This window comes from Akebia trifoliata, chromosome 6 (assembly GCF_017979445.1).
Source record: "Akebia trifoliata isolate Shusen 1 chromosome 6, ASM1797944v1, whole genome shotgun sequence".
Classification (NCBI taxonomy): domain Eukaryota; kingdom Viridiplantae; phylum Streptophyta; class Magnoliopsida; order Ranunculales; family Lardizabalaceae; genus Akebia; species Akebia trifoliata.
Genome location: NC_141380.1, coordinates 631,645 through 656,403, shown reverse-complemented (window position 1 = coordinate 656,403; position 24,759 = coordinate 631,645). Strand labels below are relative to the sequence as shown.

At 33.1% G+C, this 24,759-nt stretch overlaps 3 protein-coding genes across 11 annotated transcripts; 1 reads left to right on the top strand and 2 right to left on the bottom strand.

Moving 5' to 3' along the window:
* Nucleotides 1–1,284: 1,284 nt before the first annotated feature.
* On the bottom strand, nucleotides 1,285–7,000 carry LOC147399379 (uncharacterized). 9 transcript variants are annotated; one of them, XR_015179044.1, is made up of 9 exons: nucleotides 6,771–6,992; nucleotides 6,511–6,601; nucleotides 5,644–5,743; nucleotides 3,691–3,873; nucleotides 2,818–3,193; nucleotides 2,577–2,679; nucleotides 2,006–2,068; nucleotides 1,619–1,907; nucleotides 1,285–1,527 (listed from the first exon to the last, which is right to left on the bottom strand). XR_015179044.1 is itself a non-coding variant. In XM_086444717.1 (7 exons), the coding sequence occupies exons 3-7, from the start codon at nucleotides 5,689–5,691 to the stop codon at nucleotides 1,888–1,890; spliced, it is 417 nt and encodes a 138-aa protein (XP_086300843.1). In that variant the 5' UTR covers nucleotides 5,692–5,743; nucleotides 6,511–6,601; nucleotides 6,771–6,996; the 3' UTR covers nucleotides 1,285–1,887. The 9 variants fall into 9 exon arrangements, 1 of the variants encoding a protein (XP_086300843.1); XR_015179043.1 differs by having other exon boundaries at nucleotides 2,770–3,193; nucleotides 6,771–6,990; XR_015179039.1 differs by lacking the exon at nucleotides 2,818–3,193 and having other exon boundaries at nucleotides 6,520–6,601; nucleotides 6,771–6,998.
* Nucleotides 7,001–11,862: 4,862 nt separating this feature from the next.
* NPU (ATP-dependent helicase/deoxyribonuclease subunit B) lies at nucleotides 11,863–18,033 on the top strand. Its single transcript, XM_086444715.1, has 9 exons — nucleotides 11,863–12,182; nucleotides 12,273–12,335; nucleotides 12,429–12,484; nucleotides 14,427–14,520; nucleotides 14,652–14,712; nucleotides 15,711–15,792; nucleotides 16,498–16,553; nucleotides 17,448–17,511; nucleotides 17,691–18,033. Exons 1-9 carry the CDS (start codon nucleotides 12,045–12,047, stop codon nucleotides 17,752–17,754), a joined length of 678 nt encoding a protein of 225 aa, XP_086300841.1. The 5' UTR covers nucleotides 11,863–12,044; the 3' UTR covers nucleotides 17,755–18,033.
* Nucleotides 18,034–19,472: 1,439 nt separating this feature from the next.
* Nucleotides 19,473–22,777, bottom strand: LOC147399377 (small ribosomal subunit protein eS26x-like). The gene is made up of 5 exons (XM_086444716.1): nucleotides 22,619–22,777; nucleotides 22,382–22,474; nucleotides 22,069–22,153; nucleotides 21,831–21,961; nucleotides 19,473–19,756 (listed from the first exon to the last, which is right to left on the bottom strand). Exons 1-5 carry the CDS (start codon nucleotides 22,619–22,621, stop codon nucleotides 19,691–19,693), a joined length of 378 nt encoding a protein of 125 aa, XP_086300842.1. The 5' UTR covers nucleotides 22,622–22,777; the 3' UTR covers nucleotides 19,473–19,690.
* Between the last annotated feature and the right edge of the window lie 1,982 nt (nucleotides 22,778–24,759).

Genomic DNA, 24,759 nt, shown 5'->3' with positions numbered 1-24,759 from the left:
AATATAAATTTTTAAATAATGCATTGACTTTAAAGCATGTAATTATATTATAATAAAATAAGAGGGATTTTATTGCCCAACCAACTTTTTTTAATGCCACCCCAATTCATATGTAAATCACCAAAGAATCAGCACACAACTTGGGGTGGTGTTAGCAAAAGTGGTGTGGAAATAAAAGCTCTCTAAAATAATCATTTAGAATCATCGATAACAATGTGAGTATGTATTTTGGATGTTAGTAATTGTTCTTTTTTCATTATTTAATATTTTTTCAATTACATGGGCATGGATTCCATATTCAAGACTTACCATTACTTAGTACATCAATAATAATCCGATATAGACTGTGTTGCAACAACTATTTTTAACCTACTTAAGGGCAATCAAAGTAATCAAATGACTATTTAATACAAATATATTCCTTAAGTCTACAAAAATGTAGATATGATTTTTTTCATAAGAATAATTGATAATGAATTCTATAATAAGCTTCGCAAGCAGAATCAATACATGCACGATTAATCACCCATGTGTTGATGGTTGTCCCCTCTACCTTAGCTTGAGAATTATTTACTCGTCATGTGGAAGGACTGTCTCAGGTGCACAGAGCACCACCTTTGTGTTTCATTATCATTGTCAACTTGAAGCCTTAGCCTAAAGATTTGAGTTTTGCTATTTAGAGTTCCTAATCATTTGAGTCCTGGGAAATCAATTTGATTAAAAAAACAGGCCAAAATGGTTCCAATTGGAATGGTGGCTACATTTCGGTTTGAAAGCCAAAGCCTACTCCGGGCATGAGTTCAGAGTTGTAACAATACAATGAAAATGCTAGCATTAGTGATAAATTCTCATACGTATGAAATATTGGAATGAAATCTGCATAAATTTGTAGAGAGTCGAAGACATGAAAATAAAAATATCATTGTTATTTAGGTTGATGGATGATTCTTGAACGTTCCAAGTTATTCAAGCCTGCCCAAACAACTGGTCCAACTGGAGTTGAGCAGATTTTGGGAAGAGCCCTTTTGCCTTAAAATACTCTTGTTAAGATGTTTCTGCCTCTTATTTTGAAGGAAAATCCAGTTAAGCTAAAGTTAAGGTTGGACACTTAGTGAGCCAAAAATCAAAGTGACTTCAGATAAACCCGAAAACTTAACCTCGGTCTGGACACACATTGAGCAGGTGCAAGTCTATATACTTCTAGATGGTCCACAAGAGTGTGTGCTACTGCAAGATCTCAAATTCAAGGTACAAATGTTTACATGGGGGCATTAAGAACAAATGTAAACCAAAAAGCTTTTATCATTTCTGCCATGAAAGAATACAAAAATTATACATACAAGTTAAAAACACAACTATTTTTCTCAGTTTATCTCCACTCAGGAAAAAAAAAAGTACAAATGACCAAGGCAAGAGAAAGCTCAAACCCAGGCAGGTTTGTTAGCATCTACTTGTCTCTCTGGATTTTAATCCTTTCTATCTATGTACAATTAGAGCAGGGAAGTCCTTTTCATTGGTCAGACCACCCTGCAGATCCAAGCACAAGAAAAACTAAATCATTATCTTAGGTATGTTGTAGAACACCAAATCAAATTTTCCTGAGTTAGAATTCCCATACTTTTTCGAATTCGCACTCGATGTTGGTCTCGATATGTGTCGCCAGTGATGGAGGTCCCAATGTAGAGCCATGTGAAGCACTGGAGTAAGGTTGGCTGCTCACTTCTGACACGGGTGCACGCAATGGAAGATGCTTGAAAGCCTCAAAGTCGAGATGAATTGGGAGTTTTGGTTGTGAGGGCTCAGAATTGTCTTTTGTCACGATGTGATCTCCACAACTGACCATGAGTCACTGGTGCTGGATTCCTTCCCCATCCAGGTGAAGGCATGTCACAGTATGAAAGATGGCTCTGCAAATTTGCAAAAAAGAATAAAAACATGCAACAAAAAGACCAGAAGATCAACCATATAGTTACAACAACAAAAAAAAGGTTTGAAATCAGTTTACCGTCCTGGGAAAGAATGCCTAGTTCCACACATGTAAAAGCACTACGTATCCGAAAGAAATTTCCTGTTTGAGAGTGGTCATGTCATCATTAGATGATTAACAAGTAGCACAAATGAATAAAAATAAAATACTTAATCTATGCAATATAAAAATGTTTAAGCTAGAAAATTTTGGTGTCTTTAAGCTTTTCTCTAAGGGGGATCTTTGCAAAGAATATTGCTTAAATTAAAGAGAGAAAAAAATGAAACTCTAATTTCCAAGTTTACATTGCATGACAAAAGCTAAGTTACACAAGAAATTAGATACATATCTCGAGAGAGAGAAGGAATCTTATATTTGAATGGGAGAAAAATTGCATACCTTTACTCACATTGCGCCCAAGGTTTTTGTTTTCTTTTAAAGCACAAAACAGGTTAGGATTACAAGTAAACAAGAAATGAAAATTGAGGGATGTTGCTTAATCACTTTTTATTATTATTATTTTTTTCATTTTTATTGGCTAGTAGCAAAATAATTAAGAGAGAAACAAAAATGAAAGAAAAACATTATGCACAAGAAGAGCATCGCTTACCCAATATTTCTGGCAGTGAAGACACACAGACTGGGCCATTTAAACTGATGCGGTAGTTGTCCCAGTCGAATTTGCAAAAGTATTCCAAAAATCTACATAGGACCTGTGAGGGGTGACTTAGTTTAGTAAAAAAAATTTATTTATACCTAGAAAAAATAAAAGAAAAAAAAAATAGAATTTATCTATGACTTGCCAATAAAGATTCATCTATAAAGATGAGTGGAAAAGATTGATGATATACAGGACCAATGTCTCCAATGCATATGTAGACATCAAACCATGAGCACCGTCAGCTCTCATAGTAACACCAAGCTTTAATCAGCATTAATGGCTGTCAATATTCTTAACGACCAATGGAGTACTCCATGGAGTGTTATACACTTAGTCCTTTCCATTAGAAGGCTCCTTCCTAGTTTCCACAGGTACACCTTCAACCATGTTTTCAGGGAAGCTAACCAAGCGACAGATTATCTTGCATCCTCCCAAGACTCTATAGAATGTTCTGAAATAGATAGTGGAGTTCTCCCTTGTAACCTCGGTTCTATCATTGATAAGGATCATAGGCGTTTTCGTTTCTTAAGGTTGTAGCTGGTCTGGGTTTACATTACCCTGTTGACCTTTCAAAAAAAAAAAAAAAAAACTTTAATCAGCATGATGCTGCACTTAAAGAGGTGGTCTTTGCCAATAATGGGATCAACCTTTGAAATAAAAAGCGCCAGAAATATCAAACCATATGCCTTAAAAAAAAAAGGAAAATGTTTATATTCAAGAAGCCTAAAAAGGTCATGTATACAGAAAGAATATTGTTTCTGTATACATGAACAAGCTAACAAAATTTTGTGCGTGAAACTAAATAAATTTAAAATTGTGTGTAGAAGAGTTGAAATAAATAGTAAGCTCATCTGATAATGTGCTAAAACCTTTAAAAAAATATATAGAGAAATCATAGAATATAAATGGTCCCAATGGAACGTAATATAGCCGAATATTTTCCTATTCGAGATACGTTTATCCATGATTTCTAAATTTTATAATTCTTCGTATGGTATGGTAAACTATTGATGAATAAATTATAAATAATTTATCTATAATTTAGAGAGGAAAGTAGACTAACCTCTGCATTAAGGTATCGAATGTCCCTCACTTCAAATTCAGCAGAATCGTTCTTCTCTTCTCTTTGAAGGACGGCCCAAACATCATCAGCCAATGCAGACACTAGATTTGGACTGCTAAGTGCAGTCAAATCTACTGCTCCATCTGGTCGATAGGTTTTCAACGGCACCGAACCAAACGTGAACTAAAAAAAGAGAAGTAATAAAAATCAATGAAGAAATCCTCGTCTTCAATGAGATGAGAGTTAATTCTCTTCCATGATTAGAGCAAAAGAATATGCATATGGGGTATCACATTCAAGTTTAAAGAAATTAACCACTCCTTCAAGAAGAAGACTTATTATTCTATTTAAAAGAAAGAAAATGCAATTCAATCTGAAATCCCAATCACACATCACTCACACTTTTTTACTTATTAGGTGGCTTGTGGCTATCATCTCCAAAGTATAAACTACTGTAATGGAACTTAACTGTTAGATTAATCCCAACTTTTTTGAACTCTTAAAGACTAAGAAAAATAAATAATTAGTGTTCCAATTTTTAAACATAAGCTTATTCCTACTAAATTATAGATAAATTTCACTCGGAAGCCTCACAAACCGAGAAGACTCTCCAGAGTTGGTCTCGTCAGAGATTTAAAACCACACATCAAACAGACAAGACAACTAGGTTCATTTTTAATTTGTGTCATCAAAAGAAATCAACATAGCATCTAAACTAACTAATACTCTGCCTCTATACTTCTTTTGTATTGACAATTAAAGAGAATCTAAGAAACTTAGGAGACATTTAATAACAAACTCAAAAGATTTATAACAAAACGAGATCCTGACATAGTCACAAAATTCTCCGAATGAGGGACTAGCCGATTAATTTGACAAATTAATCGATAACTTATCGATTGATCGCGAAATTTGGTAAAAAAAATTCCCCTTCAACCTCAAATTTTTATTTCCTTCAACATTTAAATCTCAATAACAAGATAGGATTTTTTAAGGGGTTGAAGATGATTGGTTTTGGTTAGAAATCTTAAAATATTGTTTTATATTTCTTGAAAAAAAATCGATTTTTCGCCAAAACTTTCATGAATGTATCCAAATTAACCCATCGAATAATTACCGAATCAAAACTGTGTTACTATGAATCTGGTGTAAAATTTAAGACTCATAAAAATCCAAGGAAAAAAATACATAACTTAATAGCTATAGAGGTAAATAATTACAGAACAAATAAAAATGACAAAATTATCAAAATAAAATCAAGCAAATAAAGGGAAAAATATCCTCACTACACCACCAAGATAGTATCTAATTATCCTCTGTAAATAATTGACAACTGTCACCCTCATCTGCACAGGGACCATTGTGGGATAAATTTGACATATTATCTCCGTTGTTCGGCTCTAAGCCAATGGTCCTCGCCAATTGACAATGGGTCAGGATTAGATGCCAATGAAAACTACTAGAAGAGTGGGAATGAGATGTCTTCGGTTAAGAACCTATTCATTTTCTTTTGAATATAACTTACATGTTCATTTTAATTTAAAATTATATAGTAAATATAGTAGATTTATTATGACCAAAGCGAGAAAGAAAATAATTAATGTAATTCTTAAGAGATACCATTTAGTATTCTTAAAATCGCTTTCATTAGTCATACATCACGTGCGGTGCGCATACCCAAGGTGGATCAAGAACAGTAAGAAATAAATGATAATTGTCTAGGGAATTAAATTATTACTTGATTTTCTACGAGTTACATGAGAAAAAAATATATTTAACCTTCTTATTGTGATAGGGCTAATAAACACATTATGCACAAACACTATAGGTGTAGAATGGTGCATTCACACACAAATAAGACAAGAACTACCATCCAATGACATATGTTTTGTACATCGATCTACTAAAAATAATATGAAAAAATGAAGATAGTGAAAGTAAATACAAACTTACTTTCAATAACAAAAGACTTGGCTCTAAGTTGAGCGGGTGAAGGACCATGACTCATTTAGCCGATCCCAATTCTTCTGACTTAAACTTTGGTGTAGTACACCTATCAAAAAACAATAACAAAGTGGGGTGAGGGATAAGTGAATACTTGCTATGTATCATGTAACCTAAAATCTTAACTAACTTTGAAAACTAACACCATGGTTTAAAATCTTGTTTCAATCCAATGTTTCAATTTCTTCAAAAATCGAAATGAAAATGAAACATTGTCGAAATATTCTAAAATTATTCGAAACATTCAAAGTATTAATAACATTTCTAAAAAAAATCTTTCCCAGAAGACCATGGTCAAAGGGGTATTTCAACAGTTTGAAATATATGGGTATAAAAAATATTTACTAGAATATAAGAATGGTCTATATGTCCTAGTCCTCTAAAGAAGACCAAGGTCAAAGGTGTTTTACTTGTTGGTGAAGGAAGGGTAAGCAACTTTTATCTAAAAGCTTGTAAAGCAAGTCAAGGAATTTGAGACATCAAGAGAAAAAAGAAACTCTCTCCTCTCATAGATCTCTCGTCAGATTTCTCTCTCAAATCCCTCCCTCAGATGTCTTTGGAAGATCTCTCTCCCCCAAATATCTCTGTTAGAGATTTCTAAATTATAATTATAAAAAAAAAGGTCAAAACTTGGAATGTTTCAATTTGTATGTGGTTTCGTTTCGACATGACAAAAATTCAAAATGTTTCATATGAAACTTTACAAAATGAAAAAAAAAAAAAAAATTAAACCATGACTAACAATAAAAATATATCAGAAGCTATACAAATCAATGAAAATTTCCATCCACGAGATTAAAAGGTTGATACACTTACAAGACTTACTTTGCAGGACTCTGCTTAAAATGTCTGATGATTGATTTACCATTTGCCCTCTTTGACGATAATATCCATGTTCTACAATTACCTATGAAATGGAAAATATAATTAAAATTCAAGTTTCGATATTTTTTATTTGAATTATGACAATGAAAATAAATAGAAAATGGTAAGAATAAAAACAAAGGAACTCTTTGATGAAATATGTTTAACTTAACCTTAATATTAAAACTTATTCATAAAATAAGACCCCTTACCAGGTAAATGGGGGAGATTATCAAATCATCGTCTTCCATGGCTAGTGAAAAAGAAAAAAAAAACATGAATCACTAGGTTTCATCTTCTCAAGTCGTAACATGATTCACTTCATCAAATCGCTAAACACTCATGCTACAATTTTTCCCCTCAAACTTACTGTAAAATTCTTCGATACTCTGCCTAAAGAGAACATGAGTATAAATAATGTGCGGGCAAGGAGGTATTGTCAGGTTTACTATGGGCTACAGACTGTAACTAATAAATGTTATATTATTTAACTTTTTGTATTATTTCTAAAATGAATACAGACAATATCCTCATCATTTCTGCTGAACTGCCTATTTTGTTTTTAGTATGGGTTTTCTGGTAACGTTCCATGCAGGTTTTCTTATAACACCCCATGTACAGTCTGTCAGCATTCAGTCTGAACATACATTAATTAACCGAGTTGTGAAGAAACCGTTGGTATCTTTTCAATATCTCGCATTTCATCAACTTGCAACATATTTTCATGTTTTAAAATTTGTATCGTGTAAATCTCATACGTTGTTGGGCTTGAATTTAGGCCCAAACTCATTGTAAGGGTTTATATGTGTAGCTAGGGGTGGCAATCTTACAACGACCCTTAAACTCAACTCGAAACGATAAGAAATTGGTGGGTCTGGGTCATTATAGTGTCAACCCGTCTAACATGATTATTAAATGGGTTGGGTCTAGGTTAGGAGCGGTAACTCGTTGTGACACGTTTATTTGTTTTGTCGTTAACATGTAGTTTTAAATATATCAACAATTATTTAAGAAGTTTTTTAAATTACCCACTCTTTGCGATGCAACTTAGTTTATGTTTTGTGATACTTAATTTATGTTGGTAGATATTAGTTTATCGGGTTGTGACTTTATTTTTAGTAATAGTATTTTATTTTTGTGGTGGAAATGGAAAATATTTTTTTCAATAAAAATTAGAATTTTATTAAACAAGTTATATATGAGCCGGGTCAAGTATACCTATTTATAAATGGGTTGGGTTTGAGTTTAAGTTTTTGACATGATTATTAAATGGGTTGGGTTTGGGTTTGGTAAATTTTCATAATACCCTTACCTCAACACAACACGAACCATTGCCACCCGTATGTGTAGCTCAAATTGTGTGAGTGCATGCCCGTTGAGCCATGCCTATCAATGTGCAGTCATACAATAATCATTTTTTAATATTCAAAATCAATTATAAATAAATAAAATTAAAATTAAAATTAAAACACTTTGTAGATATTGGTGCAATATACAAAATTCCAATATATCCTTTATGAATTTTGTCAAAATAACTAGATTGAATATAATTTTTTTAAATAATGGATTGACTTTAAAATAAAAATATTTCTAAAACAAATCTACGATTACAATTACGAAATTGAAAGTCCCTAACGATTTGTATTCAATTCTTAGCTTCTGAACTTAACGATCCTTGAATTCTAACAAAGATTAGGCTTCAAAGCTTGTCTCAAAACTCTATTTTCTTTGATGATCAGGTTAAAACTACTTGGCGATGTGAATCATTTCTTTAACTAGTTTAGCTTCTGGTTCACTTTCTAACAAGATTAAAACCTAAATCTAAGGCATAAAATGGGTCAGATATGGGCCAGATATGAGTGTGTCCATATCCATATCCAAATTTGAATCCGAGTCGAATCATATTAGTTAAGTCTATATCCGAACCATTTTACTTTTATTAAAATCATATGCAGATTCAATCCGACCCAATTTATTGATTCGGACTAAATCATATCAAACCGCTTAAGATTATTTTAAATAAAATTGCTAAAATATGACTTGAACTCAAAACCTCTCAATTTTAAAGAATGAGAAACTCTTTATCACATAAAATATTTTTAACATATGTTTTGTCATCTTGAAATTAATTATTTAACTATATTATGATAAAATAAGATGGACGGTCATATGGAGTACGTAAAAAAATGGAGAAAAAAATTATTAACAATTTTCTTTTTTGAACTACAAAATGACTTTGCCAAAGCATTGTTTCTAGCACAAACTTCTGTACATATACACATTATAAAAAATTTAAACACCAAGTATTACTGTGTAAATAAAAGTTTGCAAGATAAATATCAAAATATAGGATACCAATATATAAGAACAAATGCAACATATCAACTTAAATAATCGCACAAACTACCATAGTATCAAACTTAAAAGTCAGAGTAAAATTGTAGGAAAAAATTATAATGCAAAATTAAGATAACAAACAAATAAAACAAAGAAATCTTTGATTTTATATGAGGAAGGACAACCATCGAGGTACAATGAATAGTTGTAACTCACAACAGAGATTCAAGGATTAGATAACAATGAATCCCTATGGTCATAAAAATGATCCCAGTGATCATGAGAATGAATGATACCAAGAAATTTCCAAATAAAGGTAAGGATGGAAATCTCTATAAATAAATATCAGAAGGTAAGTGTCAAAGATTTTTGACTTTGATAAAATTATTTTAGTATTTTATAAATTAATTTTAATATCAAGGCTCTTTGGTAGGAATCACACTAGTTTCCCAAGTTGGAAGTAAGCGAGAAGAGGAGGAACATCTACTCTTCAGTGAATGTTCTCGAGTTGTAAGTGATCAGACGAAGAAAATCATTAATACAATAGACAAAAAAAATTGGATATCTCAGAAGTTGCTTTAGAGTCAACAAACTCTACAATAAAGTAAGACCAATACTAAGTATATGTTGTGCTACATGCGACAATTTTGATGAATAATGCAAAAGAGAAAAATAAAAAAAGAAATAAAAATAAACACACAGATTTAACGTGATTCAACGATGTGCCTACATCCACAAAAACGAGAAATTGAATTTTCATTATATGTCAAATTAGGATTACACTATAAGAATTTATAATAAATCCTAATTGTACAATAGGTATTAGAAAATTTTAATAATACCCTTGTACCATATAGTGGGGGCGTTGCCCCCGCACTCCTAACCTACAAAATTCGTCCCTAGCAAACATATGTTTTTAGCAGATGCCGTCGTTCACTCCATTCCATTCAGAACGCAAAACTCTCCACTCCGCCATCTGCCTGTATTCTTTATATACGTGTTCCACTTAATATGAACCACATACATCAACAGTATATAATGTACGACATCAATGACACACGTAAAAAAAATAATCAACAAAAATGGGCGATCAGTAAATACCTCGAAGTGGTCATATTCATTATATTGGTCTGTTATGCAAAAAAAAAAAAAAAAATGAGAAAGATTACCAAAGAATGATTGTAAGTTATGTTCTTGGATCAGTGGACTCGAAGAATTTGTACGTGACAATTTGAGCTTAAGAAATAAGCACAATGTATGTTTGTGGTGATTGATTCTTAATACCACTCCAAGAAAAAAATTCCATGAATTTCAACATCTTAAATTTTCCATGTAAAAACCTGATTTTAATTATTTCAAAAGTATTGTCCCCCTGAAAGAATTATTGATTTTCTACAAGTCCATTGTCTTCCGTGATAATTTACTTGGCAAGATCATATAGGGTAAAACCTTTATCTATTTTATTATCATTGATTTATAAAACAAAATATTAGAGAAAATTGAGTAATTAATCAAATCGCATTTCCAAAACCCAAAGTCAAAGTGAGTGTGTTTTGGTGAGTTTACGTTATGTTCTAGTGGAAGACTAGAAGATCATGGTGAAGAAGGTGTACCAATGACTTTGAAAACGTAGAGTATTGCGAATGCTCACCAAAACCAATGCCAATTTGCTTTTATCATTTGATAATGAAAATGCTTAAGCGACTCGACATAAATACTCCTAGTAGCACTGAGAATATGCTTGAGTGTGCAGAAAACCATGGATGCTTTTATTAAAGACACACTAAAAATCAATGGTTCTCTCTGCACACACACGCACATAATGATACTTCGATTGTTATTTCAAGTTTCTATAGCAATACTTGGTAATTTAGACATAACCCCATCAATCTCATTACACGGAAAAAATTGTCCTAGATACCCTCGTCTTATGTCATCAAGGTCCTATACCATTGGATCTGGGGACAACAAAAAAAAGGTTAAAGAGATAGGCCTTAGCGTGTCACTATTGAAATAGGGACAGTAAAAACTTTTTCCTCACTACTTGACATAGAATATCTTGTTCACTTGACCGCTATCCACAAAAGGCACTAGTACTACAAGGCTCCCTGGGCTTGACCCACTCACGTAGACCATGACATCCCAAATAACTACACAAATGATTTTGGGGATGTCGGATCCCCTGTTCTCCTCTACATGCAATCCTTCACCATATGGGAACCAAGTCCTTATCTACCTCATCACCACCATAGAACATTACCTAACTCTTCAACCTCAAAATTCTTTCTCTCAGCAACCTTCAAACCTCAAGAATAAACATGATACGAATTATAACTACGCTCCACTTATAAAGTCTTCGACACTGATTATACCATACTAGATATCAATAAGCCCTCTGAGTTGAAGTGCTAAAGGTTGTAGTGCATATGGGGGAGGGGAATTACTTCTATAACTTTTCAACCACCGTTTTTTGGGGGAATTAAATTTCAGTATTCATTGTCCAAGTGGTGTGATTCCCATTGAAGGGGGGCGGGGGGGGCATGTCCTCCATAGTCAAGGACTCTTATTCCCATAAATAGAGGAATCGATTGATCACTTGAATACTTACTAAACTAATAATGTCGTGAGGATATGAAGGAGATGGAGACCTTGAGTGAGACTCTATTATTAAAAGAATAATGATTTTTTGATGCCCCCCTCTAACATACGCCTCCTAAAGTGGCATGTGCTAGAACTACAAATCTTTTTCCCCGAGATACATAATTGCACATATTTTATAAGGATGTGCAAGTGAGTATCTCACGAAAAGATATGTGATTCTTGCCCATGCAACGTCAAGAAGCGTAAGTCAGAGGGGGTGACGGTGAGGATATGAAGGATATGGGAGACCCTTAGCGAGACTCTATCATCAAAAGAGAGGAGGCGCGTATGGAGTCTGCAAGAAAAGAGAGGGAGAGGGAAGTATTTGGAATCGAGGGCATTTAGGTAAAAAACGGTCATCAATTTGAAAATGCAAGGGGTATCTTAATATTCACTAAAATGTGGAGGGGTATGTCTCAATTACCGTATCTTTTAGTTTTAGGTTTCGTCCTCCTCTGAATTCTGATACGAGGGAGAGAAAACCAGAGAAGTCTCAAGGGATTGCAGCCATGGCGAGAAATTGGAGGATGTCCATTAGTGGAAACTTAATATACTTCCTTTGTACTCTATCATCGATAGTTTCGATTTGTCTCGCTTATAGGCCAGGAGACATCGTTCCCATGAGCAAGATGGGTCAATATCACTCGGTACGACCCTAATAAAACCCTTTTGATCGTCTTTTAATTTTCAATTAACCTCTCTCTCTCTCATTCGATTCGATCTTCCTGAAATTTCAGTCCAGGACTGTTTGGCATGATATGATCGGCCGCCATTGCCCAATTTTCTCTGTAAATCGCGAGGTATTATTCTCATATCGAATTCATTTATAAAGGTTTTCTTTTTCTTCATTCTTCGAAAATTCTTTTTAATTTGTTTTTGTTAATTTATTATAGGTATTGATTCCCATAGCAAAACCCGCAGGTTACACGGGCGCTGATCCGTATAAAATGTATGAATGATTTATTTTGAATTTATACTATTTTTTCTTTATTTACACTTACCGAATTAGAATTTTATGGAAGAAACTCCTAAAATTAAAATGGGGAAAAAAAAAAAAAACTCAATCTTGATGAGAATTTATTCAGCATTTTTTTGATAGGTTGATGAATGATTATCATTAAGAGAAAACTTTCCAGCATTACTTCGGTATTTGCATAACTTCACTGCGTCAAGAACCAATAATTTCACATAAAGAAGAGTGACACACACTCAACAAAACCCACTTCGTTGGATTGCTGTCAGAACTCAGGAGCATGTTTTTGACAGTCCCTGATGCCTTCTGCATCCTCGAATTTCTTTGGGCTCCTTTCCTTGTTAATCAATAACAAACACCATTGAAACTTTCCTCTCACGATCAGGCTCCTTTCCTATCTCGTTCAAATTTAGTTGGTGCTTCCAGTATTCTATATTAGCTTCAGCTTTCTTTTAATCATGGCAATCCCATTCTTTCATCTCAAGAGAAGCGATTCTATGGTATCTGGATCCTTTTTCTATGTGCGGAGTCTTCTAGAGGGAGAGAAATAGTGTATTTGAAGGGAAGGAGTGCTCAATTCAGGAGGTGATCATTAGTGTTTTAGATTTGTTGTTATTGTGGTGTAAAGCCTTTAAGGAATTTAGGGGCCTTTTCTTTTGAGGCCTTTATGTTTTGGTTGGATATTGTTTTTAAGGAGGCTGCATGAGAGGACCTTATTTTGTTATCTTTTTTTTTTTTTTTTTTTTTCCCTTTCGTTTCATTTTGTGTTTCTATCGGTAGGTCTCTTGACCTCCACTCTTTTTTTTTTTTTTAACAAGTTTTATATCCATCAAAAGAATAATTTTGAATTCAGTTGTGTAGAGATATTTTATTTGGTTAAGCCTTCAATTAGGGTTTAATTGCCCCTTTGTTGGTTGTCAAGATTCATGTGGAAATGTTTATCATTGTGTGGCAATTTTGATATAGAGTAATTTTTTTTTTTAACTCTTTGTTCGTATTATTGAATGCAAACTACCATTATGAAATTACATTTTGTATTTGAGAAAGCATACACTTTTGCCCTTGTTGATCACATATGATCATCACTATTTTATCCATCAATTCCTATCACCTTTCCCCTTCTCTTCTGTCATTGTCAACTAATGCCTATGTGTTCACCACGGATCATTGTCAATTTGTTCTCTGTTACTGAATCTCTGCCATGCTCAAGTAATGGTAACTCATCACGTTGTTCCTTGTTGTATTTTTTTTTTTTTATAAGTCATTGTTGCATATCATCTCCATCATAGCAATCATTAGGAGTTTTTTTAGTGAACATGGCACAAGTAATTGCACCCACCTTCCATAAAGGGGAAGACAATATTATATTGTCAATATTCTACTATTAATAAGGTAACAAAATCAAACAATCATTATATTTATTCATTTTTTTAATTCGTGCAAGTGTAGGATAACCCATGGGATTGTTGTCTTCTTCTTTTTTTTTCCTACCAATTGGGGATCCCTTCCTTCACCACCCCCCATGTACTCCTCTTTTGCAAGACACTTCGCCACTGCTTATATCCGGCTCTATCCAAACTTTCCTAGTTCAGCCCAACAATATTTGCTTGTTTATCCGTTATTCACTATTTTAATGTGACCAATTTATATTCTTCCGCAATCATTTTTTTTTTTTCCGCTACAACACCCATTGCTTTAGTTTATGTTTTGTGCTCGTGCCTAAGAGCATATCAATTGAAGTAGATTCTTCTTTTTAATCACACTTCCCAAACTTTACAAGATTCTTGAAAGCATTTGATTTTTTTTTGGATGTTTATGGTAATATCTAGAGGGATGGGCCTTATGCATAATTTGTTGTCTTAAAATGCATTTGATTACTTTTTTTTTTATTTAATAACAAGGATTGACATTTATGCAGATCATTTCAAGTTGGAAGGGAGAAATTTCTCATTCCTTGGCTTCTTGTGATAAATCGGAAGAGCCCTGAAGTTCCAATGATTGATGTACATTTGGTAGGATTATAGATTTTAATTCTAAGGAAGTTTGTTCAATGGAAATGAATAGTTATAAAATTTTCAGCCATTGAATTCCAATTTGATATTTGTGTGATAGAATCTTAATATCGAAGTTCTATATTATGCAGAGGTACTCCGGAAGTGACTTACATGGTGTTACGGCTAAAGTTATAGACATGCCCCACCACTGTATGAAATATTTCCTTCCATTTCTTTCATTTAAAATATATTTATATACATATATGTCAATCTGTTTATATTTTGTAGCAAACTTATCTATGTTGGAGGTGATTAGTTTTTGCCCTGAATCACATTACTATTCATTATTTTATTAGGTTTGAACAAGGGTTCTTTGTAGATCTTATTTAAATATACTCCAAAAATTGGTGGTAAAAATTGAATGGTGGTGTTAAATCTTCTATTTCTTGCCTATTGAACCATATATGTGTTGAACATTAGGCAATGGCTTCTTTAGTCTACCGTGGAGCTAGTTTCTTTTCCATGGATGGAAACTGTGAACAGCATTCATCTATATTTGTTAGCTTTTAATATAAAAATGTACTTTGCAAAGTGTATATGCAGTGTAGGTAAAATTTCACTCTGGTAGGTAATAGTCAATTCAAGTTTGGTTTCCCATGGTTTAGAACGACAAAATACTCTTGGATGGGGTAGGTGACATTTATTGTAGACCTTTGATGTCTGTCTAGTACTCGATGAAATGACATAATTGTGCCTTGTGAGATCAGTCATTACCTGATCCAATTTGAGATTGGTTGGGCCCTAGCCAATATACCTATCTGACTTGGCAGTGATAAAGCCATGGCTGGACTATATGGCAGTGTTAATGTTTGGGCAATGGGCAGCACTATATGGAGGTAAAACATCTTAGGAACAGCAAAGAATAAACTTTGTTTGTTTATTTCAAAAGAGAGAAGTTACATAGCTTTAAATGGATCTGTTGAACACTTGGAAAGTGTCATATAGTACCTCTAATTCAGACGCAGTGATGCAAGTGTTTAGACCAAACTGTGCGGATCGTTAATTAATTGTTGCTAATGTAACTCCTTGGTGGTTATTAATTACTATAGTTACATATTTCCTCATAACTTCAATATATACTAATAATTTGCCTTATCCGTTGAATAAATTATAGGTTTTTAATCACATCTTGTAGTTGTTTTGAGCAGATGTTGAAACTCATTCAGACATACGTATGCAATTCTGGGATCCAGAACGTTGGCCAAAACATGTGCTTGTCAGATATACATGGTTAGTATCATCCTAATTGCTCTTGATGTGCAAGGGACTTTATTTGATCTGCTCTTGATGTACCTAGCATCACCACAAATGATGATAAATGTGCATCCATGCACACATTTTGAAAGTTCGAAAACTAAAACTGTTGATAATATAATGAAACCTGTTTAATTTGATGAATGAAGTCTTTTTGAGGAAAGATCTTTTATTTGTATTGCTATGGATTTAGGACCATGCTGCTGTATTGCGAGGTAGTCATTTTTTGATTGTTTGTGTTTTTTTATGAAACCTTGCCTTGCCATTAATCATTATATGATGAGTTGCAAAATAGTTAGGCGTGTTTTACTTCTTCAAATTTTAGATATTATTTTATATTTTTAACTCAAATAAAAATCTTAATTTGACAATTTGAATCTAGATTCAACTTTAATATTACTAACAATTTTAAACATTGCTTCATAGTTTATGTGATGCGTTGGGTGATTTGAGAAATATTTTTTTCGGGTTCTCATTTTTGTAGTGCGGACTTTAACAGACAAGTTCATATTTTAACGAAAATACTCCTAATTTCAAAATCTGCTGTATATATCCCTCCACGCTTTATTATGCAAATTGCAAAGCTTATGATGCATGCAGAATATCCTGGGAGGTTTGTCTTTCGTTCATCTCAAAATTTTATGGGTGGAGGTTGAATTTAAATTATGATAATTATTTCAGGGAGGAGCAGTCGGAGATAGATGTTACCTCTGGTTTCTATGCATTATTTGGATCAGGTACAAAGCAGGCTCATGCTCATTATCATTACTGTCTCTACTTTCTCATGAAACAAAGGGAACTCTTGGTGCCTGGTCATCATTGGTATCTCATGCAACTGTTCAAATTTGGGAGAACTTGAATTTAAAGCTAGAGAATTATGTTATTCCTCAAATTATTCCATCTCGTTATGCTCTGCAAGGAAAATTTAGCCATCAAATTTAAATTAATGGAGCATAATGTTTTGACATTTCTTCAGAATCATAAAAATGCTCCTTTGTTTGAACTTACTGGATCAATCCTTTCTAAAGAACATGGAGTAAAATTTACAGATATTTAGAAAACTACTAGATTTTATTTTAAAGAAATTACGATATTTTATCTTATTTTTTATGATAAATATAATGACACTTATTTTTCTTTGTTTCCATTGAGAAAGATGGTTACTTAGATAATATTAGTAGCTGCCTTTTATTTTATTATTTTTCTTCATGAAATTTCTAGTTGGCCTTGAGATCTGCTCAAGACTTTATCCTTTTTTTTTTCTTAAGCAATCATCATCAAATCCTTTCTCTAAAAAATTTAAGATCAGCTCTTAAGCAACTAAAATGCCTAGTGAAAAATGAGCAAAAATTGGTATTTATTTTCTCATGTGGAGAGTATATTTAATTCGATGTTCCTTGAGCTCAGAGTCAAGATATGGTCCCTAACTTGTATGTGACATGATAAAGTCAATAGGAAGTAATACACTAGAAATTCTTTGTATAAATGCAAAGTAGCTCTATGAGAAATAGTGCTTGTTTTCCTTTTTTTAATCTTTGGTTTTCATGTGTAAAGGTATCTATGTCTCGAAATAGTAAAAAAAGAAAGGATTATTTCTTTGTACAAATGCTAAGTAATTCTCTGTGAAACAGGGCTTGTGTTGTCTTTTATCCTCGCTATCTACGTCTTGCAATCATCTCGGGACAAACTGGCAAGGTACAGTGTATCTTTCTTCTTTCAACAATTCATTCTTTTGTTAAATTACTGCTCTTTAGTAAATACACAATGCACCATAAAATGCACATAAATGCAAAATATAGATGGTATGGAAAAATCATCCGAGGAACTACAGTTTTATTGAGACAATTTCTTAAAAAGAATTTTTCATTTTTCAGGTTTGTAAGAGAGACTGTTGCAGAAAGTAGCTTGCCTGGGGGAGGGGTGGCTAAGGTCGAATGATCTCGGTTGTCATCCAGATCCCATCTACATGTTAGAATCTCTCATGTTAAAGAATTTGTGCAATAGCTAGAGGAGGTACCCCTTTTCAAACCATACATGTAAGTCGGTTTGTAATATTTTTTGCTTATTTCACATCTGTCACTCGTACTGTAGGGTTAGGATTCCCGGGGATTGTTTTTCAAGGGGTATTTTAGTCATCTGTATATTTCAACGATTACTTTTTGAACTAACAAATTCAAGAACCCTTCAAATTAAAAGTGGGAATGGTTTTTCGCTGAACATCCTCTGGCACTGGGCTGAAGATTGAATGTAAGGTGAAAAGTTTGGACAAGTTATATGAAATTTTGTAAGTTCTTGAAGGTCCCCAGTGATTTTTTTGTTCACAGCACCACAGCCATTTGATATGTGGCTAAAATAGATAGAATTAAGAACAGAGAATCTCTCTTGCCCACAATGAAAAATGAAAATTTCCTGATTGCATCACCATGTGGCATTCAAAGACATGATTCGATGCCACGGGGTTGTAGAGGACAGATTTTGGAAAAAAAAATTATTATTTTTGACGGTTGAATTTTAATTTTAGATTTAGATGATCGGTAGCCATCCATTTTTTACACCCTGGATCAAGTTAAAAAACAAAAAATTGAATTATTTTTTGTGAATCTGAAGTTTTTCATGAAATCTAGAAGGCTGTGATGTTAGATTGTCAATGTGGTAATCCATGTGGTTCAATTACCTTTTTAAAGATTTGAAGTCTTAAAATTAAAAGTGCATGGCTTGTGGTGCCTCTTGATCCTCTGTTCTACTTTGTCAAGACTTTATCAACTTTCTCACCGTTAAGGATATAAAAGTAACGAGTTTTTGCAGCATAAAGTTCCTGATTGACAGTGTAGTATAACTGGCTGTCAAATCTAAGATTGTTCGTATCGTTTTGAGAAATGCTTGGGGCAATGTGGTGATAACGGATACTTACTAATTTTATTTAGGAAGGCAGGATCATAGATGCAGCAGTTTTAAGGACTAGTGTTTTTTTTTTTTTTGTTCAAAAGTTATGATTCTTGCTACATGAGAACGAACTAATGTAATGGAATTACTCATTCCATAGCATGTATGCAAGTTATAATTAGGGTATATTCTTGCTCGTTATTTTAACCTAACCAGCACCGAATCTAATCCTGCATTTTGTTCAAATCATCTCAATAATCTTCCATCACGACCTCCAAGATGTCTGTCTTGTATTATTAATATAATAATATAATATTAACTAAGGGAAAACACATTCGTATTTGCCATCTCAAAAAATAAAGGTGGTGATGTGGTTAATTATAACACATCTGTCTGGCGGGTTTGTTCGAAATGCATTTTTCTACTTCCAAACCCACCAAAATTGTGAGGACTTCACGAGTTCCCAATAGCCATTGTTACAGGCTCGCTGCAATAGTAACTTTATCTACATTGGAACTTCATTCTTTTGTTTGAGAATTGTGGGGGCAAACTTGGCTGACCATTCAAATCTTTAGATTAAATATGTTCACCAAGTACTAATTACAAATAGAGAGAATTTGTCAGCTAACAAATCATCTCCTATACCATGAATTCAAATGGCGTAGACCCGTTAGCAGTTCAAACCACAAAGAAATGATTTCCCATGTAATATTCTCGGATCCCAGCAAGTGTGCAAGTGATAAATATGGAGAGAACTATATTATTTAAATAAATAAAATAAAAAAAAATTCATGGCATCTAATTATAAAATCAAGGTTTTCCTAATGTTCATAGTTTCCATTTCCAGATTGAAATAAACATTAAAGAAATCTTCATCAGTTCACAAGTTCACTTAAAAGTGCAAAAAATAAACTTCAAAACAAACTAGTCAAAACCCACACTGCATGAAGCAAAAAATTATAAGCACATTGGGCTCAATATCAAAGAAATCTCAAGGCCGAACAGGATTTGCAGCCCCAGCTGGGCGTGGTGCTTGTCCGGGCTTCGCCGCATCATCCTGCACAATCAAATATACACAGCAATCAAATTCTTGTTGCACAGTCGGTCTAGCATTTCATATCACAGTGCCATATAGGCAAACACTGAAGCACACAGCTAAAGATATCACAGTATCGTCATTGTTTTTGCCTTAGACACAAATATTGAATAGGCAAACAAGAATCCTACTTAACCATTCAAATCTGAAACTCAAAAACAGAACAAGAATGCAAACAAATATTTTCAACATTACCACCATCATCAATCTACACCTTATCCTAGTTACTGGGCTAGGCAACAATAAATTCTATTTTGCCTTAACTCAACCATGAAACATATTTTCAATCAAAGCATGTTCCTTAATATCATTTCTTACTACCTCTATGCCATTTTCAACCTTCCTCTTTTCTTAAAGCTCTCAATTTTGCACTAAACGGATATGTGTTTTGTTTAGAAAAAAATCCATGCAATGTAGGTTTTCAAGAACGTGCCTATTATGCAATTTCTGAAAATGTCAATAACTAATAAAAATATGGTTATCATTAAAATTAAAAAGAATCTTTAATCAGATAGCTTATATGTACTTAAGCATGACACATGTTTCTTATATTTTTCAACTGGATACTTGTATTGGAGTGACAGCTATGGACACTGAGTGTCGGATATGACTATTGCAAAACTCGACAAGCCTACATGAAAACTGTATAATTAGAAGAAAATTGTGTGTGAAAATCATGTTTTTTTTTATAAGTAAAAAAAAAAAAAAAAAAAAAATCATTGTAATTAGAAATCATTTGATAAGTGAAAATCATGTTAATACAGACTAACTTAAGCTTCTCCCCAAGTGGTTGTATCTAACTGCAGTTTTATTTTTTTTTAAATAAAAAAAATATTAATTAGAAATCATTGTAATTATATGTTTTGGGCACTTTTCATTTTATTCTAGCATGAAACTTCACATGCATGAACATTTTTATTGAAATTTGAGGATATGAAACTTTTGCTGTGAATCAGGCCAAACAAAGAGAAGATGAAATACAAGGTTTAAAAATGAGGCTTCAGTTTCGTGAAGCAGGAATAAAGAGGTTGGAGGCAATTTCTTCTGCCAAGATCTCAGCTGAGGAACATCTTTATCTCCTACTGGAAAATGCCTAAACTTCTACAAATATACATGTTTCTCATGTTTTTATTCCTAATCCACTCGTACATATCTCAAAATTCTCATCTCTGTGATGCCCATTCTATAAGCATGTTTCTTAATTTCCCAACATTCATAAAAAATGGTTTTATTATTTTCTTGTAAAAAATTTCCCTTCAATTAAGATCACTCAACATCCATAAGCACTCCACCTTATCCACCCAACATTTATTATATGAGTCACATCATCCACAAACTTTTTCGTTTTTATGTACAATTTGACCTAAATAATAAATGTTTTCTTTGAGATATACAGTACCAATCAATCCTAACAAGTGCTTCATCTCTAAAAGTGTCCCAAGTTAAAATTGCACTACTCATGTTTTGATTTGGCCACGCATGCATTAAACCTTAGTTTCCAAAGGATGACACTAACCAGTCACTCTGGTAATAATTCACAAAATCTTTTCTTAAATATTATGAATTACACCGCAGTGAATCTCATGTTCTTCCCTCCAATGTATAAGTCAACAAATGTGCAAAAACAATATATAAGCAAAATATATTATGTACTTCAAAAGAACATTAAGCTATCAAGCACCTCAAGTCACCTAGAAATAAAGGGCACTAATGAGTTAATTAGTTTGAGAAGGCCAACAAAAAAGAAACTTTATCAAGCATCAGCTAGGCTAAGTAGTTACCAACTTGTATAAGCCAAGTTTTCTCAATCTTAAGTTTTTTATTTCACACCTAATTCCACACGTAAGATTTGAAGCTCATACATATTCTTAGATACACTTGTTCACTCAACTACCAATGTATACATGAATATCTATATAAAAAGTCTAACCATACCATCTTAAATTTTTTAAATAAGTTAAAGATATATAATGCAGCAGGAAACAAAAACAACTTTTGGATCGTTCTATGAATAAATTATGCATTTGATACGTACCCTGCGCCTAAAGCGCTGAGGAGGCTCACGGTTCCTCCGATTAGTGCGAGAGCGAACCCTAACCACATGAGAGTGAATTGCACACGAAACACAGTACTCCATCTTCGCGTACAGCTTGGGGAGAGTATAACCTTAAGAAAACCATTATTTAGTTCATTCTGAATCATAAATAATGAAAGAAAAAAAAACACCCAAAGGGAGCCAAAAATAGAAGATGGGGAAATCGAGGTATGGTTACCGTCATAAACGCAGGCTTCTTGAACATCCCTCACTGCAGCTTGCTCGACGATGTTCCTCACAAGAAACCTCTTGATAGCTTTATCCTTTTAAAAACAAATTACACACACAAAAAAAAAAAAACAACAAACTTAGGGTTTTCAATAACTGGTTTCTGAAAATAAAGAGAACAAGAGAGATTAAAAATAGAATCTTGATTTACATTTGATATCTAACAGATTAAAACACCAACAGCCTCCAGACACCATAAATCCCTTTAAATCTAAAATTGCGAAAGAAAAACAGGATCTAAAGGAAGGAAATAGAAAACGTACCTTAGGGCAGCATTTCCCACAGTTGGAACATCTGATGAAGTGAACGTGACCACGGCCGTGCTTGTTGCGGCCTCCATTCCTGCGCTTGAATGTCTACAAAAAGCCACATAGAAACAGAATTAATAGATCAGAACAAATAGAGAGAGAGAGAGAGGGATAGCCACATAGAAACAGAATTGATAGATCAGAACAAATAGAGAGAGAGGGAGAGAGATAAGGGTTTGATTTCAAGCTCACCATCTTCACTAGTTTCTGAAACCCTAATCCTCAAAACCCTAGATGTGAGGCTTTCCGCTCCGTCGGCTATTCTACTTCTAGGGTTTTCTTCCGCGCGAGTGATGAAGCTGAAGGGTTTTTATACGGAAAGAAGAGGATTTGACAGGGGCGCAACCGGTTCAAATCGAGAACCGAACCAAATCGATAGTTTTAGGGTGGTTTGAATCGGTTTGCAACAAGTTGCGGTTTGCTTCCGGGTTACGAAATCGGAGAATCGATCAATTTGATCCGATTCTCGGATCAAATTTACTTTGAACCGAATCAAATTGGAACCGAAGTCCTATACAATAAATAAATGTATATTACATAATAATTATTATGAATTATTTTAATAGTTAAAAGATATATTAGTAAGTTTTATGAATAAATTAATTATCTTTTTGTGGATAAATTCGTAATTTATTATATAAAATTTTATATTTATTTATTTAAAAAAAAATATTACTTATAATTTATAAAATATTGACAATCTGTAGAATCGAATCGAACCAAATCAATTTTAATTCGATTTGAAGTGATTTGGTTGTAATGGAATTTGATTTAGTTTCGATTCTTATTTAGTGGAATCAACTTATGTGGGTTGGATTCCAATTTAACCTCAAACCGAACCACGTTGCATCCCTAGGATTTGATGGTCCACGATTAAAGAGTCTATGACGAATTTATCCACTACACACATCCAGTTGTCTATTGCATCCTTTGACTTATAGGGAGGGGTAATTTCGTCATCTTAACTTACGGAAGGCGACAATAAGTCCACTAGAGGAATCCAGCCGGAAATGTGCGGGCCACACAATGGCCTCTTAAAGCCCATCATTAGCCCAACCCATTATAAGCCACAAAGTCACAAAGCGTATAAACCTTGAATATTTCAGCTTCAATTTTACAATAATATCCAGTCTTTGGAGAAGATAATTGCCAAGTTTTTAAAAATGGTCTTAATTTTTTTAATAATTTAAATTTATCTAAATAAAAATATGATATTTTGGATAAATATCTTGTTATCCACTTTATTTTCTAAACTACTGGTGGTATGTGAAAAGCACATCTTTTATGCATTATAAAAAAGTATATATGCATGAATAATTTTTTTTTTTTTTTTAAATACTTTAAAGTATACTTTAAAAAAATATCAAATAGATAATTTCATTTTAAATGTATAATATTTTTAATTTTTTGTAATTTAAAATATACATTTAGATGATTTTGAAGGTAATATAATATAAAAATATTTATATATTTTTTTCTATTTCTGTAATCTAGAAAAGTAACCGAGTTGTGGGATTGTAATTTTCTATTGTAAGATCCTTTTTGTAATTTTAAATTTAAATTAAGACTATTTTGAAGATAACATAATCAAAGTATTTTTATGATTTTGAACAACTAATTAATGTGGTTCGATTTACAAATTTATTGATTTGTAATAATAAGAATAATAATAAATTATTTTTTATATAAATGTAAAGAGTGAGCAATATGGAAAACTTCTCAAGAGATCACCCATCCTACTATATCCTAGTCTCCTTAACAACAACAACAAATTCCTAATAATTAGTAAACAGAGAAAGGGAGAGATCGAATGAGGAGAAGAGGAAGAAAACAGAAAGAGGGAAAAAGATCGAAGGAGGAAGAGTGCCTTCCTTCAGAAGAAATTTTTCTTTTTTTACCCACCTTTAGAGTTTCATGGCGTGTCAATATAAGTTCCCTTTTCATTAAATAACCCTTAGTTGAAAGGCAAAAAGGAACGTTATCAAGTTGCACCCCTATTGAAAACCCGAACCAAGTTGCACCCCTATTGAAAACCCAAAGATGTTGATCAAATTCCCAAAATTATCTCTTTTTTACCATATTGGATTGCCAGCTGTGCGACTTAGGGGATTTGGGGCTGTGGCTCAAGCTTCTTGTATCAAGGCTTTGTGCCTGTCAATGATGCATTAAACGTTTATTCGCACCAACTAGAAGCATTTAAGAGTATGTATGTCCTTGATTGATCTCTAAACCTCTCCTGAAAGAAACAATCAGACTAATGGAATGATATGATCTTAAGATTCTTGTATGTCAATCCCCCTCATATTTCAGCTCCATTCATGAATAGAATTTTA

Coding starts and splice junctions, on each gene's coding strand:
- LOC147399379 (XM_086444717.1), bottom strand. CDS start 5,691: ATGGTCCTTCACCCGCTCAACTTAGAGCCAAGTCTTTTGTTATTGAAA. Junction 3,874..5,643: donor CAAGTCTTTTGTTATTGAAA/GTAAGTTTGTAT, acceptor CTCTTTTTTTAG/TTCACGTTTGGTTCGGTGCC. Junction 2,680..3,690: donor TTCGATACCTTAATGCAGAG/GTTAGTCTACTT, acceptor CACCCCTCACAG/GTCCTATGTAGATTTTTGGA.
- NPU (XM_086444715.1), top strand. CDS start 12,045: ATGGCGAGAAATTGGAGGATGTCCATTAGTGGAAACTTAATATACTTC. Junction 14,521..14,651: donor CAATGATTGATGTACATTTG/GTAGGATTATAG, acceptor TATATTATGCAG/AGGTACTCCGGAAGTGACTT. Junction 14,713..15,710: donor TATAGACATGCCCCACCACT/GTATGAAATATT, acceptor TGTTTTGAGCAG/ATGTTGAAACTCATTCAGAC.
- LOC147399377 (XM_086444716.1), bottom strand. Junction 22,154..22,381: donor GTGGGAAATGCTGCCCTAAG/GTACGTTTTCTA, acceptor TGTTTTTAAAAG/GATAAAGCTATCAAGAGGTT. Junction 21,962..22,068: donor AGAAGCCTGCGTTTATGACG/GTAACCATACCT, acceptor GGTTTTCTTAAG/GTTATACTCTCCCCAAGCTG.